This window comes from Gracilinanus agilis, chromosome 4 (assembly GCF_016433145.1).
Source record: "Gracilinanus agilis isolate LMUSP501 chromosome 4, AgileGrace, whole genome shotgun sequence".
Classification (NCBI taxonomy): Eukaryota; Metazoa; Chordata; class Mammalia; order Didelphimorphia; family Didelphidae; genus Gracilinanus; species Gracilinanus agilis.
The window spans coordinates 43,521,715-43,537,635 of NC_058133.1; the positions used below are offsets into that span (position 1 = coordinate 43,521,715).

Consider the following 15,921-nt stretch of genomic DNA (forward strand, 5'->3'; position numbering starts at 1 on the left):
CAAATTTGAACCTAGGACCTCCTGTTTCTAGGCCTGGCTCTCAATCCACTGAGCCACCTAGGTACCCCCTAGGATTTCTTTTAGGGAGGTGCCTGTTAAATTCTATTTTTGTTTCGCCCTCTGGTCCAAATATTTGGACAGTTTTCTTTCATGATGAAAATGATATTTTCATGGTCAAGGTTTTCAGGTTGTCTAATGATTCTTAGATTCTTTTTGATCTGTTTCCTGGGTCATTTGTTTTTGATAGCAGATATCTTACATTTTCTAGGTTTTTTCCTTCACTCTTGATTTTATTCTGTTATTTCTTGTTTCCTGGACTCTGTAATTTCAGTTGCATGTTTTAAATTTTTAGTGAGTTTTTTTTACGAGCTTATATCAGATGACATTTAGAAAAGCAACCTTTTCTATATTTCTTATAAGATTTCCAAGTAGATCTTGTGGCAAATTAATGGCTTTCTTTGGGGCTTTTCTTATAAGTGGTGTGGAGATATTTTTTTTCTTATAGGCTTTTGTCATGATTATCCTTAGTTCTCTAAAATTTCATTATCATTAATATTTTCTTAAGTTTAAAATTTTTCCAGTCTTTCTTTCTGAATTGGGGCACTTCTAGAACAAGTAAAGCCTACTTTGCTAATGATTTGTGTTATTTGGGGCCTCAGTAATGAGTGCTGTGTTCAAGTATCTCAGGAATGGCTTTAGTCAGCAGGCTGCACATAGCTCATCACTTCAGGTCCTTGTGGGGATGCAGATGTCATGTTGCACTTTCTGCTTATACTATTTGGTGTTTTGGAGCAGTCTGAGGGAAGTTTGTGTACCCTGGGATAGTCTGATCCAGGACCCGCTGTAATCTTTGCTTTCCCAGACCCAGCCTTGTAAGTTTTGTAATCCTGGCTTGGGGTTAGTTGACTCCTCTTCTTCCTCACAGCTTCAGGATAAAGGCTTCCTTGTGAGAAAAGAAGACTCAGGATGGACCTGGGGTGGGGGGCACCCATTGTTAGTAGGAGTTAAAAGGATAAAGATCCAGCAAAGGAGATGGAGGAGGATCTGTCAAAGTAGAAGAAACCAGGAGAGGGCAATAACACGAGAACCTAGAGAAGAGTATCAAGGTCAGGAGAGTGTCAAGTGTTAGGCTGCAGAGAGGTTAAGAAGGATGACCATTGGGAAAAGGCCATTAGATTTGACTATTAGGACATAGTAACTTTGGAGTGATAACAGGTTCCTTTGTTAATATATACTTGATTGATCCACTGATTATCAGTATAAAGTAAAGCAATAAAGTAGTGCTTGCAAGAGGCAGATCTCTCCGTCATGAAAGATTTCCAGCCCAGGGCCCAAATGGAATAGGGAGTCCCTAAAGATGGAGAAATTCTCCAGGATAATTTTGTTTGCAGATGATATTGTACTGTTCCTGTCATATCCCATAATTCTGCAGAGCTCCTACATGAGATCCATAATTATTTAAAAGATTTTAGCCTATTTGTCTACATAGTAGAAAACAAGTAACTGAAGAATGCCTGTTGCCCAGACCACTTTTTGCAGATGGATACACTGTAAGACTCATTCATCAGAATTGTTGGACGACCACACAAATGGAAGTGGAAGAAGACATGCTAGATTGCTTTTGGGAAATCTCTCTTTTTTTTAGCATCTCCATTAAACAGAAGGTATTCTTTTAGCGTTCTCTGTCACATCATGATGTAAGCCTGAAGTCATGGAATGCCACAATTTCCTACCATTGAAAGTTCTGGGTTACCTCACACATAATATAGTAGGCATTTAACAGATGCCTGTTGATTGATAATGGACACGAGCATGTAGTCATATTCTACAAGCAAAGCACATAGCAGAAAAATTACCTGAAGCATGGTACTCAAAATGAGGTGCTCCAGACTTCGAATATAAGAAAGGATTGACACATGGATTGCTTCTTGCTATGCTGGTATAGACCAAGAATCTAGAGAACTAGTTGTTGGGGAACATGCATGAAAGACACACTGAGAAAGCATGGATCAAGTGCCATCTTCATTCTTGGTTGAAAACACCAATATTGGTGAACTCAGAGACTATTCATAGTATTAGAATGCTGTGCATTATTTTCTCCATCTTTTTAATCTTCTTTGCTTTTGCTTATCTTAAACTTCAGTCTCCAAGTGCCTTTAAAATTCCCTTTCTTCCTGTACACATTTCTTATACTGACTTCTGATAAGCTTAGTTTTTCAACTTAATCTTTATAGGATTTTAAGATTTAAAGTGGGAAAGGAACTTAGTGGTCACGTTAGTCAAGCCCCCTCATTTTGTAGATGAAGAAATTAAGGCTCAGAGACATGAAATTTCCTGCCCAAGGTTATACAGAGAGTGACAGAACCAGGATCTGAACTCAGTTCTTTGAATGCCAAACCTAATGCCTTTTTTTTTTTTTTTTTACCTCCCCTGACTGGATTCGGCTTCTTTCACTTGGGATATCTTACCTTTCTCCCCATTTCAAAGAGAACAGAAATTAACCAAGAGTTCCTCAGAAAGATCCCCCAGCCTCATGAAGAAATGAGTGATGAAGTTCTGGCTTTGTGGTTTTGGCCAATGATGGCTCACTGTCTTATCTACACAGTCTTGATACTCTCCCTAATGTAGGGAATACTATTCAGGCCCTTAAACCCTAAGGTTCTAGTAGCCCACAAGCCAAGGCGTTTCCTGGACTGCCATCTGTTTTCACAAGTAGCTTTTATTATACAATTGTGCCAGGAGTAAAATGTGAAAAATGAAAGGACATGCTAGAAATAAAGAAGACAAAGACCCTACCTTGGGAGTCAGTCCCCTCTCAGCTGAGGAGACTACACTGAACACCATTAAACATTGGCTCCCATGTAAGTGCAAGACTTAGAACTGATGACTGTTGTAGTTGGAACTGTAGTATTGGCTCTTCTGGGTCTTTGAGTAGTTCTCTCCTGAAGGAGAGGGGAAACCATGATTGTGAAAAATTCAGGTAGGGAACCATTTTTTCAACACACATTAAGGTCTTGGTATTGTCAGGAATAAAAGACACCTTTGAGATACAAACCAAGACCACAATGTTATTGTTAGGAAGGACACCATTTGTGGAATATTTTAATTATAGGGCTGAGACTTGGTGGGAAAAAGCAGCAAGGTGTAGTGAGAGAATAGGCACCATCGCCATTATCTCCCTTCACACATCAGGGCTTAAGGTGAGAGAATCCAAATTTAGTAATCCAACTGTTGTTACGGGGAGTAGATTGTTAATGAAATGCTAGCAGATTTGTCCCAACTGATATCGCATATTATTCTTCTCCTTCAAGTTTAACCAACAAATAATTCTGGTACTCTGCAACGTTATGAAGCATCTTTTATCTTTTGTTGTTAAATTTTTTTGCAATTTAAAATTTATTTCACCTGCCTTAATTATCTGGCTTTAAACCTTCTGCTTCCTATTTGAACAATAAAAATAAAATAAAAACAAAACCTTCATGATATTCACAGTACAGCAAAACAGATTTTCACATTGTACATTTCCTAAAATATTTATCTTATTCTACATTTTAAGCACTAATATTAATATTTTCCTCTAAAAAATTTGCAATTTATTGTTACTTTTATAATTGCCAATGATGTCACTATAAAGTCATTAACATTTGTTAACTTTATGTAGAGTTGTTTCTATAAGCTAATTTATAAATATAAGTAAAATCAGATTCCATTTAAAGAGACTTGTGAAACTTTTAAATTAAAATATGCACATATTTTTCCTCATACCTTAATTATTCAGTTGCAAAATATTTGCATTTTGTATATTAATTATTGATCAACTATTTTTGCAGAGTTTAAAAGCTAAGATAGTTGAGTGGAAGCTACAATTGAAAACATATGAGCAACAAGTTGTTACACTGAAGCAAACAAATGAGCAAAAGAAAATAGCCCTGAAAAAAGCCAATAAAGTTTGCAAAGAAAGAGCTGACTCTTTTATGGCAAGTATTGAAGGCCTAACTTCTCAAATTACAGATCGGGTGAGTGACAGCAATTTGTAAAAAACTTCAGTTTTACTTCTTTAATAGACTATGTTGAAATTTCTTTGAGGTGATACTTCATTTTTTATAAGCTGGTTGGATTTGGTCATCTTCAAGCCTGGAACAGTTTGCATTTATGGAAACACAAACCGTCATCTGACTTTTATTTCACCATTTTTTAACAATGTGAAAAAACATAGTACTTGAGTATTTTCCTTCAAATGTTCTTAGTCTTTTTTCTTTTTAAAACTTGCATAAAATGATAATACATGTAAGATCTAGATGAGATTGCTTATCAGCTCAGGGAAGGGGGTGGGAAGAGAGAGTCAATTTGGATCATATAACTTTAGAAAACTTGTGTGAAAAATTATTACATGTAATTGGTAAAATAATATATCTTTACAAACAAAAATACTTGCATAAAAATCCAAGCCAATTATCAAGCAAGCTCTTATTTCACATTGTGTAGTAATTCACTTAAGTTAATCTCTGGCTTACCATAATATTATGCAGACATTAAAAACACCAGAATAAGAAAGGTGTTTGAAAAAATGAACTTGGTGCTGGGCAATTTTTTTTTGTTATTTTGTTAGTTTAAAAGTATCAATTTCTTACTTAATATTACTAGAGATGTACTCAACTTTTGTTTAAAGTGATTAGTGTTAAAATCAAATTTCATGAAAATTTGATATAGTAGGAAAAACCCTAGGACTTAAGCCAGTAAATGTGAATTCTAATGATTCTATTTGCCAAGTGTGTGAACTTAAGAAAGTCCTTTTACCTCCTTGGTACTCAGTTTTCTCCATCTATAAAACAAAGCAAATTGATGATCTCATAGGTCCATTACATGCACTTACATTTCTGGTAAGGATATAAGAATAATGAGATAAATCATGACAATCCTAATCAGTGTCATTCTTTATATTATGGTGAACCCAAGGGATAAACCACCTCCTCTGAAGTGTACAAAGTCCCTGGCTGTGTTCAGCATTGGTTGGCTTTTAATTGAGAATTCCTTTTATTACCACAACAAACCAGAAGGGAAGCCCATGGCCTGGGCTACTGCCTGGCCTATGAGAAATGCAGTCATGGAACTTCATTGGTATAGTGTCAGGAATCAGATGAGAGATAAGTCCACAAATGGTTCCAACCACCATTTTTTTCCATAGGTGGCAGCATTAGCAGTTGTTAACTATTAGGATAGGTAGACAAGGTGCCGCTAAGGACGAAGGGTGAAAAAGAAAAGCTAGAGAATATAATGCCATCAGATGGACAGAATTCTCTTCTGCCCCATTTTTCCCTTAGTGGGTTCCTGATAATGAAAAAAAAAGAGATCTACTTAATTATTATTTATTGTAAAACATAACATTTCTATAGTTCTTTAAGGTTTGCAAAGTGCTTTACATTTATCATCTCAGTTGATCCTTATAACTATTTATTATCCCTATTTTACAGAGGAGGAGCCTGAAAATAGGAGAGCCTCAGGGTCAGTTGGCTATTAAATGTCTGAGTCTAACATATTTTAAAATGGTGATTTATTATTTGTATTATAGTATTAATATAAATAAAGCTTGTGACTTCTTAAATGCGAGGTCTACACTCAGAGGAGAATTCCAGGGTAAAATAACTGTGTATTTGGTGTTTCTGTTAAAGTTAATTTTAAAACTTGCTTCCAAAGGTGATATATGCTAAAATGGATATTTTTTCATTCTAAAGTTTGATACTTCATAGAATGAATTTATTTCCTTAAATTATAGGAACCTGAACAAAACACATAGTTCTTAAGTTACATAATGAGTACTTTGTGCATTTTTTAGGAAGCCAGATTGTCTGAAGCACTTTCAGCTTCCCTAGCCTGGAAAAGTCATTATGAGAAAGCTGTAGAAGAAAAGACAGATTTGGAGGTCCAGGTTGAGACTCTGAAAAAGTATGAAAAATGTACTACTTAATGAGAAATATTTTCAGTTCTTAGCCATTTTTGACGATTTGTAACTGATTTTGTGGGGTTGCATGGGATAAAGATTTTTAAAAAATCTTTTCCCTGAATCATGTATTAACCTGAGAAAATTCAACAAATGATTAAGTGAATTAGCAATTGCATTTGTTTTCATACTTTCAGTTTAAATAGTATTTACATTTGGATATTATAATTGTAAATAAATGTATTTGTGTTGATATTTTGTTTTATAGGACTGGAATAATTTTTCCCTTCATACAACAATATCAGCATGTCATAATTTTTAAAAAACAAAGCACATTTCTCTTCATATAAAAATGAATCACATTTAAAATACTTTAAATAGTAAATGAAAAGACAACGTAAAATGCATAATGGATATTTTATAACTTTGAAGGGTTATTAAAATTAATAAACCAATAGAAATTAAGAGTAAACATTAGATTTTTCATTTAAAATTTTCTTCTCTATGTTGCCCTTTTGTTGTATCACTAAATTTAATACCATGTTTTTTTATGGACTGTGTTGATCAGTTGTTATATCATCATTTTATAGATTTAAATTAATCAAATAGTGTCCGGGGGAAAAAACCCCAAAACTTTATTTTATGTATAAAGATTAGTGCATTCAGGTATGGAGGCTATCTAGATACTTTTTATCAAATAGAAAAGGGAGTGTAGCATATATAAATTTTGAAATCATTTAGGATTTGTATTCTCTAATTCCAAAGGGACACTAGTTGGGTTAATCTACATTTTGAGGGATTTTTGATGAGTTTTATGGCATAGTCAGGAGAGAAGGAAGAAGGAAGGAAGCTAGAAAAAGGAGAATGGAAGAAAAGTAGTATTTAAGGTAGATAAAAGAGGTACATATGGTTGGGTATAATCACACATTGTCAGAATTTATTTTAGGTGACTCATTGATCCTTATGGTAGTCATTTTTTATATTTCCTATTTACTCCTTTCTGTTTTGGCTATCTTGGCACAGAGGCTGAAGAACCCTATAGGCCAAGGGTTGGCAACCTTTTTGGCTGTGAGAGCCATAAATGCCACATTTTTTAAAATGTAATTTCGTGAGAGCCGTACAGTGTTCACAGTGCCGCTCCTGTAACAGATTTTATGGCTCCTGCAGAAAGAGCCATATCTGGCCCTCAAAAGAGACAGATATGGCTCGAGAGCCTTAAGTTGCCGACCCCTGCTATAGGCAGTGGGAGGTGGAGGGGTGGAGGGAGAGAACTGGGGGTGGAGTTGGAAAGCCTTAAAGCTCAGCCTGGCAGTCAGTCAAGCTGGGCGACCCTTTACAGATCACTTAATCTTTTGTGCCATAGCTCACTCTGTAAGACTTGGAAGTTTCAGGGCTTGTGCCAATCTGTTTTTGTGAAGAGAGTTTCCATACTAAGAGTTCCCTACAATAATAAAACTACCCTGATTAAAATATGATCTTTTTTCTTTTAAAAACTGTTACCTTCCATCTTAGAAATTATACTGTGTATTGGTTCCAAGGCAGAAGAGCAGTAAGGGCTAGGCAATGGGGATTAAGTGACTTGCCCAGGGTCACACAGCTAGGAAGTGCCTGAGACCAGATTTGAACCTAGGACCTCCTGTCTCTAGGTCTGGCTCTCAATCCACTGAGCCACCCAGCTGCCCCCTTTTAGACTCTTAATATTTTCACCTTTTTAAAAAAACACAATTTATTGAATTGATTTTAATTAGCTAATTTAAACCTTTGTTTTCTAAATGCCTCTAATAATTTGTACAAAATCGATCATTTTATGAAGGAAAATCATAAATCTTTTGGAAGAACAAAACAAGAAGGAAGATCCTGGAAGAAACTCAAATAAAGATTTTCTTAAAAAACTTCACTCCAGTGAATTGGAAAATGAAAACATTCTTCTTGAGAATGAAAAACTAAAGGTACAGTACCATCCTCATCTACAGCCAGCTTACATATAGATAAATACTCTTATCACCTTTTTCCTTTCTGAGTGCACATCAACAAAAGAACTGATAAATGAAATGCTTTTTTGGTTTAAGAAACATGAATGTAGTTTTATACATGTTTACTGTGGTGTAGTGGAAAGACACTAATTTGTAACCAGAAGAGAACTGAGTTTGAGTCTTGTTTATGTCATTATTTGTGTGACCTCGGGTGGGTCAGCCTTCCTGCACCCATATATTCTCATTTATAAAATGGGATAATAGGATTTACAGTGTCTCATGACTTATTGTGAGGATCAGATAAAATAATGCATGTAAAGTTCTTTGCAACCCATTAAGCACAATATAAAGTTCATTCTTGGAGCTCCTCAAGAGAGATCTGTCATTGTTTATGTACAACAACCTACTTACATCTACATGTTTTTCTATTGCCCTCTGGACTGCTTGCAATTCAGAATTTTCAAGAGCCTATTTCCTTATTTATAACAACATAATATTATTGAGAAAAAAGAAATTACACATGGTGCTAGAAAAATCCTAATAAAAACACTTTAAATATGTTTTGAAGGTCACTTTTTAGAGTAGTTTTCTTTTGATTAATGATGTCTTTTTGTTGTTGTTCTAAAAGAAAATAGTAACACCTAACTTTATTGAGAAATTCAAATAATATTTTTTTTAACCCTTTCTGCCTTAGAATTAATACTAAGTATTGGCTCAATGTAGAAGAGTGGTAAGGGCTAGGCAATGGGAGTTAAGTGACTTGCCCAGGGTCACACAGCTAGGAAGTGTTTGAGGTCAGATTTGAACTTTTTAGAAAGCCCTTCATTAATGAATGTTATCCTTTTATTTTATATTATTTCACATTATACCAGTAGAAGCCTTCTTAGTCACTCATAAGACACATATTTGTATTCTTTGGTAGATCACGCTTGCTGCTTTGGAGGAAAAAGTTATTTTAGTTGAAAATGAACGCTTGGAATTACAAGATGTGGAGAAAAAGCAGAAAGCCCTTGTTGAAGTATATAAAGCTCAGGTATATAAAACACATATTCTGTGTATTTTAATGTTGTTAAAATTGTCTCTCTGATATGTCAGTTTACACTAAATAGCCAGGTCTTTCTATCATTAAGAAATGAAAAAAAGATGAGAATATTTTATTAGTTACCTATTTCATTTAAATATTTTCCCAAATGAATATTAACTTTCCTATTCCCTAACACTCAAGATAATCATCTAAATTAATCTAACAACACTCAAAGCCCAAATAAGAAAGAGATAATAAAGATATAGATTTAGAATTTATCAGCATAGAGATCAGAGTTAAAGACATGGGAACTGGTGGGCTTTCCTGAGGGAAATCATAGTGGGTCAAGAGCTTAATGTCAAAGGAGGAGGAGGAGTCTGCTATTTGGTGTTGGCATAGAAGATAGGTTTCCATAGAGAAGTCCAAGGAAGATTATGAAGGAAAGATGATTTATCACATGACTAAAATTAGGATTTATGATGATAATTCTGATATTATTCTGATTATCAGGTAATTACCAGAATTATGATTCAGAAAAGAGGGAATAATGCTGGTGGCATAACTAATATAGTGTGTCTTTAGGTACAAAAGTTACAAAAAGCAGTTGAAGACGTGAAAAACAGATATGAAAAACTAGTTTCTGAAAAAAAGCTAATAACGCAAACCAAAAAGTCAACATTGGAGGAGGTAAGCTTACCCCTCTTAAATAAAAACACTGCATTTGTGGGTGGCTTGTGGATCAGTGGCATATAAAATCACCTCTTCACTTATTAGCCTTTTCTTCAACTCATATTAGAAATGATCTATTACTAAAATTTGTGGAAAGAGACTTTCTCCTTGAATGAATGCTTAAATCTTAAATCCATCATTGATTATTTTTTCCTTTGGTATTCATCTTGCCAGGGGCATTTTGTATGTATGGTATGGAGAGCTGTTATTTGATGACTGGCCTGGTTAGGTTGAGGACAGATGCTTGTCACCAGATTTGCCACTCCTGTGTGTGAGCTACCATGTGCCCTTGGGAGGATAAATACCAAAGGAAAATAGTCACCCGTGGGACTTACGGTGTGGCTACCCAGGAGGAATCCGAGACCTCTGAAGTGCAAAAACCATCAAGTCTAATTTTAAGCTTTTTTTGCTAATGAGACCACAAAAATGAGAGTTAATGATTTGAGGAAAACAGCATTTTTTGGTCCCTTGAGACATCAGATCCAAAGTAAGAATTTTTAAATGACTTTTTGTTCATGTCAGTTAGACTAGTTAGTAATGAATTGATGTTTGGCTTATTCAGCACCTCTGAGATGGCCGGCATTATGTAAGATAATGTTGCACTAGAGGCATTTTCCCATTCTTTAGCTCTGTGACTGAAACACTAGTAATGAAAGCCAGTGAACCCGCCTGGACTTCTTATAGAGGAAGAATGCTATGAAGCAGCCTTCTAGCCATACAGCAGCAGAGCCCTGCAGTCTCCTAGGAGACCTGAGAGTGGGAAGGACCTGGGTTTGGGTTTAAATATGACCTCAGACACTGGCATGGGACGCTAAGCAAATTGCTTGAAGACTCAGTGTCCTAATCTGCAAAATGGGGTGAGAAAAGTAGATGGGACCAGTCCCTGCGACTCTGGACGTGTGAGCCTGTGGTCCTGTGCAGCCAGAGAAGGAACTACAGGACAGAGTGATTTGGGGGAGGGCAATGGGGAAGGCCCCCTTGTGGGAGGTGACCGACCACCGGCTGTAAGGAGAGCCAGGCAGGCCTGTTGGTGTAGCCTCAGTGAGGTGGAACGAGAGGCAGAGGCCAGAGGGAGGCCCTGAGGATGCTGGGAGAGGAGGGTCTGCTTCTGACTCCTTGTGGCCTCTGCCTCCCCGGTCTCACCAGGTTCCTCCCTGATCTGGGGCTGTGGCAGAGGAGGGAGGGTGCTGAGAGAGGGGAGGCAGGGACACACTGCCAGGCACAGACCAGGATGAGCGGGGAGAGGAAGGCTGTGGAGCTAGAACTGACTCCAGGTTTGTGGACCGCAGGGCCTGGGGGGACGGAACCTTGAAAGAAACAAGGGAGTCCAGAGCACATCAAGCCAGAAGGAAAGTGCCGAGTTCTGTTGGACTTGTTGTTTGTGTGTCATCCAGAGGGACTTGTCCAACCACAGCTTGGGATGTGGGGTGGCCTGGGGGCATATGGAAGTCCAGGGCAGAGCCTGGAGGCGCAGGGCAGGAGCTGGACAGCGGTCATAGCAGACTGACCAGAGGGCCCTGCCAGCCCAGAGACCTTGGGGGAGACCTTGGGGTAGATGGGACATTGGAGGGCTCAAGCCAGGGAGGGCTGAGAAAATTGATAAGAGAACAATTGGTGGCTCCAGAGTGAACTGTTTCAGTTGTTAGTGATGTTGGAAGCCAGAGAAATGGGCTCAAGGGGAGAAGGTAACTGGTTAAGGAGGCTTTTCCATGAGTTTAGGTGACAGAGAGAGGCATGAGGGGTGCGGGACATGTAGAGATCTGGGAAGATTTATAGTCACCCAGGAGAGGCGGGAGCTCCTGGGGTCAAGGGGTCTGGGGCAAGAAGCTGGTGCTCTCTGGGGCCTTTAGGACCAGATCCCAGAGCTTGTACTGGCAGGGAGGCCCTTGCTGTATTCCATGTCCCTGTTCTGTGCCTTTGTCCCAGCTCCCCCAGGGTAGGAATGCTGGCCCCACTGCCCTCTGCTCTGTATGGACACACACTCCCCCTGGCCCTTGGACAGATTCCCCCCTCACTCTCCCACCCCCGCCTTACTGTCGATTTTAGATTTAGATATTGATGTCACTGAGGATCGTAGCCTGCCGTCCCAGGTGGATGGAAGCTCTTTCCCTAGTGCCCACCCCGATGCCAGCTCATCCATGCTATTGATTGATGGCCTTGGTTTCTTCAGGAAGTTGCCAGGAGCAGGGCCTTTTCCGAGGGGGTGAAGAAGGTTAGGAAACATGCTTGAGAACACAGGAGGGAGTGAAAGGCTTGGAGAATCCCTTCTGGCAAGTACTTCCTCATGGAGGACTCGTCCACATCCCGAGAAGAGAGAAGAGGGTTCAGGAGTGCCAGGAGGCAGCGCTTGCAGGGAGCTTCCACGTTAGAAATCACTGTTTAGTTACCTTCGGACTGTGTCGTGTGGGCAGGAGGGCCTATAGAAACCCCACGTGATCTCCTGAGCTGCTGCCCCTTCTGTCCCTGCCAGCTTGGAATCTCAGACCCTCACCATGGACTTCTCCTACATGGTTTGAGCACAAAGGCCTTTGCCAGTCATCTAGATTTCCTGAGCCTTGGGAGCCCAGATATGTGATAATACACCTTTAACCAATATTAATGAGCATTTGTTGTACTGATTCCAGCCTTATTCTTCGATGAAGACTGCTCCATGTGTTATAGTGATCATGTGTATTGCAGAAATATCTTATCCTTAGATCAATGATGTGTGTTAGAGAAAAGAACCCCAACCCACCCCTCGTCCTTTTTGCTCTAGTTCTATGAGAATGCCACTGAATATCCCTGTATCTTGGTTTGATTTCTAAAATGTGAGTAGTAATATCAACATCACAAAGTAGCCTATAAAAGGCTCTATTAAGTTTAAAATCTACATAACTCTATCATTATTATTGTTAAAAGCACTTTATAAACATGAAGACCACGTAGAAACATGGGAATGAATGGGAATAAGATGGAAGAACCTGCTCTAAGTATTTAAAACAGTATTGTTGAGGTCAAATGAGATAATATATTTGAGGGTATATTGTAAAACTATACAGCATTATACCAATTCTTATTTAATGGAGTTAAGATTAATAAGTTCATTGAATTTGTATTTATATGCTTGTTTCTTTTAAAAATGAAATATTATAACAAAAATTATATAAGTGTTTATTATCTACATTTTGAGGAAGACAGTAAAAATATTAATGCTCAAGGTGTTTTCTTGCACTTACTTTTCTCACTGCTACTGCCTAGGTGAGGGACCAGATGGAGTCACATTCGAAAGAATTAGAACATGTTCACAGTTTACTGGAGGGAGCCGAGCTGGAGCTGCAGGACTGTCAGGAGAGGCTCAACTACTGCAAAGGGAAATTCACAGACCAGTCCCAAACTGTCCAAGATCTCCAGAGTCAGGTGCTTAGTGAAATCCTCTTGTCTGAGAACACGGATAAAGAAAGTTTGGGAACGATTTCACCAGTTGAGGGCACTCACATCAGGACTTTTGAACTTGTCACCCTCTAAGAATTGTTCTGTAAAGAAATTCTGCTGTGGGCTCTTTACTTAGAATACTCTTTTGAATAAGGAAACAAATTGGTATCATTTAGTCATTATAGCTCTTAAGATGTTTTAACTAGTAAATTGACAGGTTTGGGAAAGTTGTGAGGGTATAGGAGTAGAACTTTGATCCTGATCTAAAATTTTATTAGAACTACTAAAGTATTTATTAGTCTAAATTGCTTCAGCAATTAATTATTACTATATATTTCTTAAAGTATGTCTCAAAGATGGGCTGTAGCAAAAGCCCATCTTTACTAAGTGTTAACGACATTATTTGAAAATTATATAATTTAAAATTCTCAGCTGCTGCTTTAAAAACACACTCTCACAAACTTGTTTGTTTATTTGAATTAAAATTTTAAAAATAAATTTTTAAAAGTAAATTACATTATCCAAAAGTAATGGTAGGAATATGTCAGACAAATAATTGTAAGCACAGCCCTAACTATTTAAATTTGCTTTGGTAAATAATTGGAGAAGTATAGAATATTGCTGTTATTGTTTTCCAGAGAATGTGAAGAAGGGTCGGAAGTTTGAGGGTTGGTTAATCTTGGTAATGTTGTTGAGTTGTTTTCAGTTATGTCTGACTCTGTGGCCTCATTTGGGTTTTCTTGGCAAATGTACTGGAATGGTTGGCTGGTTCCTTCTCCATCTCATGTTACAGAGGAGGAAACTGAGACAAAAAGGTTAAGTGACTTGCCTAGGGTCTCATTAAGTGTTTTAAGGTCAAATTTGAACTCAGGTCTTCTTTATTCCAGGCTCAGCACCACCTAGCTGTCCTACAGTAATATTGACTAATAATTGAATTGTTGGGAGTTTATCCTTTTAACCATAAGAAAAATAGGGTGATAGAATTAGAAGTGTCAGTTTAAAACAATAAAATATCTTTAGTTCCTTATTCTAATGAAGCACCAGAAAGTCAGTGTGACATAGCAGACAGAGCACTGGGCTGGAGCTGGGAAAGATCTGATTCTGGGCACCAAGCTTCCTCCTTTGTCATAAGGAGTGTTTACAGTTTCACTGCCTGCCTCACAAGGTGCCCATGAGGAGAGTGTCCTGGAGACTGTGAGGCACGATACACAGAAGCTGTCATTCCCTGGCTGAGGCACGGAAGTGGGGAAGGGAAGCAGCTTTTAGAGAGCGTCTGCTGTGCACCAGGCGGTGCCCTAAGCCCGTTACAAATGTCCTTTCATTTGATCCCTACCGGGGTTGGGGGGGGGGGGGAGGCGGGCAGGTACCACCCCTGTTTGTAGCTGAGGAATCTGAGGCTGAGAGATGAGGGCCATCGCTATGAGGGATCTCAGGCTCCACATGTGGCCTCCTGACGGCAAAGGATGGGGGCTCATCGTGCCTCCCTTTGTGGACAACGTTCAGCCAGTACAGCCCCCGCATTAGCGTTTTGGGCAGCCACGTCACCCAGCTCACAGAGGGCACTTGCAGGCCTGCCTCAGGCTCCGCACTGTCCCCACTGCACTATCAGTGGCCTCTGAGAGCCGAATTGGAGAGCAGAAATTTCACAAACTGTACCATCTTTTTCTCAGAAGGGTCAGGTTTCCTGATCTGTGGAGGTGGGATAATACCATCTACATATAGATATTTTGAAACTTTTATTGTGAAATGTGTTGAATTCATAAAAAGTTGATGAGAAAAGCAAACAAAGGTTAATAGTAGGTTCCCTTTTTTGTAGATTGATGATAATCAGTGCCTTTTGAAAACATTCTCTCTGGAAGAGGAAAATAGCCCCAAATCGAAATGTGAAAACCTTAAAAAGTAAGTATGTGGGGGCAGCTGGGTGGCTCAGTGGATGAGAGCCAGGCCTAGAGATTGGCGGTCCTAGGTTCAAATCTGGCCTCAGACACTTCCCAGCTGTGTGGCCCTGGGAAAGTCACTTGACCCCCATTGCCCACCCTTACCACTCCTCCATCTAGAAGCCAATACGCAGAAGTTAAGGGTTTAAAAAAATATTTAAAAAAAAAATAAAAAAAAGTAAGTATGGAATTGATTTGTAATCAGTTTTCATTTTTAATCAATTTTATTTATACTGCAATTTCATAAATCTATGTTTCCTAAAAAAGAAAATTAGAACTGATGGATGCAGAAAATGAAAAGCTTGAAAGGAAGGTGGCAAGCCAAGAAGAGTACCTGAAGAAGAATAAATTCAAATTTAAAGAGAAATCTGCAGAGTACAATGCCTTGGCCCGGCAGCTGGAGGTTGCTTTAGAAGAAGGAAAACAAAAGGTACAGAAGAAACTTCTTCCCGTTTCTGCATGTTCTTGTCTTGTCCTAATGCCCATGACAAGATGATGGACACATTCCATTTCGGCATTTTACCTCCCGCACAAGCTGGCCACTTGGGATTTAGGCCGGGCTTGTAGCTGGAGAAGCAATAGTGGGGCTGCGGGCACGAGAAGGTGAAGAGAAGAAGCCAGCATCTGGGCCTCCCTCAGGGGAGCCTCCTCCCAGAACCAGGCCCAGCACCCACTGGGGAACGAACCAGGGAGAGCCTCACTTCTCTGGTGAGGCAGCCCAGGGCCGTTAGCTCTTGGGGCATCCGTATCACCCCCGAACTCCTTATGAGCTGTCTTAGTGACAGATTATGCTCAGATGCTTCTTAAAAAAGCTTTGTGAGTGATTAAAGACTGTGTAGCTAGTTATCTAGTCATCTGGCCTCTAAAAAGAATGTTGCCCAACACCTGGCGTGCCAGCATTGCCATCTG

The 15,921-nt window shown here is 38.9% G+C and overlaps 1 protein-coding gene across 3 annotated transcripts in view; it reads left to right on the plus strand.

Annotated features, from left to right (window-relative positions):
* The window catches only part of ODF2L (outer dense fiber of sperm tails 2 like), a 46,743-nt gene that overhangs the window by 23,885 nt on the left and 6,937 nt on the right, over positions 1–15,921 (plus strand). For all 3 annotated transcript variants that reach the window (XM_044673619.1, XM_044673620.1, XM_044673621.1), the window contains 8 exons: positions 3,831–4,016; positions 5,834–5,943; positions 7,752–7,887; positions 8,834–8,944; positions 9,518–9,622; positions 12,902–13,060; positions 14,892–14,974; positions 15,280–15,442. In XM_044673619.1, coding sequence (XP_044529554.1) covers positions 3,831–4,016; positions 5,834–5,943; positions 7,752–7,887; positions 8,834–8,944; positions 9,518–9,622; positions 12,902–13,060; positions 14,892–14,974; positions 15,280–15,442 — 1,053 coding nt within the window. The remainder of the gene's footprint in view (positions 1–3,830; positions 4,017–5,833; positions 5,944–7,751; positions 7,888–8,833; positions 8,945–9,517; positions 9,623–12,901; positions 13,061–14,891; positions 14,975–15,279; positions 15,443–15,921) is intronic.